Genomic DNA, 2,208 nt, shown 5'->3' on the forward strand with positions numbered 1-2,208 from the left:
TCATGGTCGATAAATTGAGTTCTCTGTTATCCAAGCGTAACATAGTCGTGAATTTATGTCATTTTGTGATTCAACGCAATTTCATAGATTGCTTCAAATGTACCTAAAACTTATAACATGCAAATGGCCCGTTGCGAAATATTATTATTCAACATAGCTTATGACATGGTCAACATAGTTAACAAACTGCTAATCCTACTCAGGATCACGTGTTTAGTACTAAAGCTTGTTATACACTCTAATAAACTAAGTGACGAGTATCGGATTACACATGATGAGTATTAGATTACACATAGTCTAGGCCATGTTATATCTAACCAACATTATATCAACGCATGAAACGGTCACTGATACACGTGTTTTATAAAAAAGCCTCAACACAACCACGTATCTCTCATGCCATGAGCGCTAACCTACATGCATATCAAATGCCTTCTTCCGGATCTGGGGTGCATGCATACCAAATGTCCAGATTGGGAGGCTTCTCTGTCACGTTCGATGAAGGCCAACCTGCATGTATACCGAATAATGTGACAGAAAACATGAAATTTTGCAGAGAGTAGTGCGCGCTGTTTTTACTTTGACTTTGTAGAAAGCGCTTGCCATTTTGCTGCATATTTTTGTAGTTTTAGCAATTGGAATCATATGTAATACATATAAATTTTTGTTTTGGTTTTAACTGTACGAAGATGGAATTGGTCTAGAATGGATGCCGGACTTCGTGGAGGATTCCTTTGCAGCGACAGGAAGTTCGAATTCTAGTCCCTTGGCTAACTTGTCTGAGGACAAAATCGATGACAACAGGGAGAAGAAGAAGCAGAACCCAACCGATGAAGTGATAATCCCTGAGATACCGCCTATAAAGGAGACTCCCAGGTCAAAGAGGGCAGTGCCCAGGCGGGCTCACAGCAAGCGGCGCAGAAGCTAAGGAGCCCTAATTCGTAGTTGGTCTAATTCTGAAGATTACGACTCACAGTCTGATTACAGTAAAAGGCCTGTGACAATCCTGCAATAAGAATTTAGTATTTCTTCAGATAGCAGTCTAGCATCATTCCCCTCTATTGGGATCATAGATCATGAATCTCTGAAGACCAATGGCGGAGGCACCATTTGTCGGTGCATAGCCACACTGAGAGGCCATGGTGGGTGCGTTCTTTCTCTAGCAATGGAAGGCATTCTACTATACAGCGGGTCCTCTGGAAATAAAATTCGAGTATGGAGAAATCTCAAGGTCAACCGGCGACAGGATATATAGCGCGCATCAAGATCATAGAGTTAGAGCTTGGAAAAGCAGTGGGAAGATGTCAGGCCCTAAGCTGGTGGCCGCGATGCCAACCCTCAATGATTATGTGATCAACTCCATACTTCCTGGAAAGTATGTTGAAATGCGCAAGCACAGGAAGGCTCTCTGGATTGAACATGTGGAAACCATATCGGTTCTGTCGGTTGATACAAAAGGGATTTTATACTCAGCTTCCTAAGACAGGACGGTGAAGATCTGGAGGCTTTCCAACTTGAGATGAGTTGAATCTTTCAGAGCCCACAATGATGCCATCAATGCACTTGTGGTTTCGGCAGATGGTTTTATTTACACAGGATCTGCGGATTCTAGAATCAAAATCTGGGCAAAGGCCTCAAGCGAGATAAAACATTCCCTAGCTGCAACGCTTGAGAGACAAAAATCTGCTATCAACGCATTGGCTCTCAGCCCAAACGGCTCCATTCTGTACTCCGAAGTTTGTGATCGTTCCATCATTATCTGGCGAAGGGAGGGTAGTGCGCAACACAAGACGAGGTTCAACAAGCAATCGTGTACAGCAACCTGAGCATACATGTATGGGCACCACAACAAGTAGGTAATCTGTTGCCCGCAAAATACCATGGCTTAAAAGATGTCAGTAGAAACATTTAATAGCAGGGTATGAAACTGGACAAAAATAGAAAATTAATTAGCAAAACGTCTTACAAAATAATGCGTACAGGAGATCAAAAAAATTACAACCATGGGAACTTCCTCCCTGATAATGAAGAATTGTTACGAAATCGATGGCTGCTCTCGCCCTGCGACTGGTGCCTGGTTCATCCGGTGAGTTCTCTACCTATTCAAGTGAATGAATTTGAATTTTATTGTAGCACTTTAAGCAAAGAAATACCTGTTACATGCTCTTGTTACGGAATCGATGACTGCTCTCACCCTGCGCCTGGTGC

At 42.7% G+C, this 2,208-nt stretch overlaps 1 protein-coding gene across 1 annotated transcript; it reads left to right on the forward strand.

Moving 5' to 3' along the window:
- Positions 1-1,301: 1,301 nt before the first annotated feature.
- LOC149220870 (protein JINGUBANG-like) lies at positions 1,302-1,826 on the forward strand. The gene is made up of 2 exons (XM_089387229.1): positions 1,302-1,441; positions 1,538-1,826. Exons 1-2 carry the CDS (start codon positions 1,302-1,304, stop codon positions 1,824-1,826), a joined length of 429 nt encoding a protein of 142 aa, XP_089243355.1.
- The last annotated feature ends 382 nt before the right edge of the window (positions 1,827-2,208 follow it).

This window comes from Pinus tabuliformis, chromosome Q (assembly GCF_031772625.1).
Source record: "Pinus tabuliformis cultivar Carrire ecotype Pingquan chromosome Q, CPIR1, whole genome shotgun sequence".
NCBI classification, from domain to species: domain Eukaryota; kingdom Viridiplantae; phylum Streptophyta; class Pinopsida; order Pinales; family Pinaceae; genus Pinus; species Pinus tabuliformis.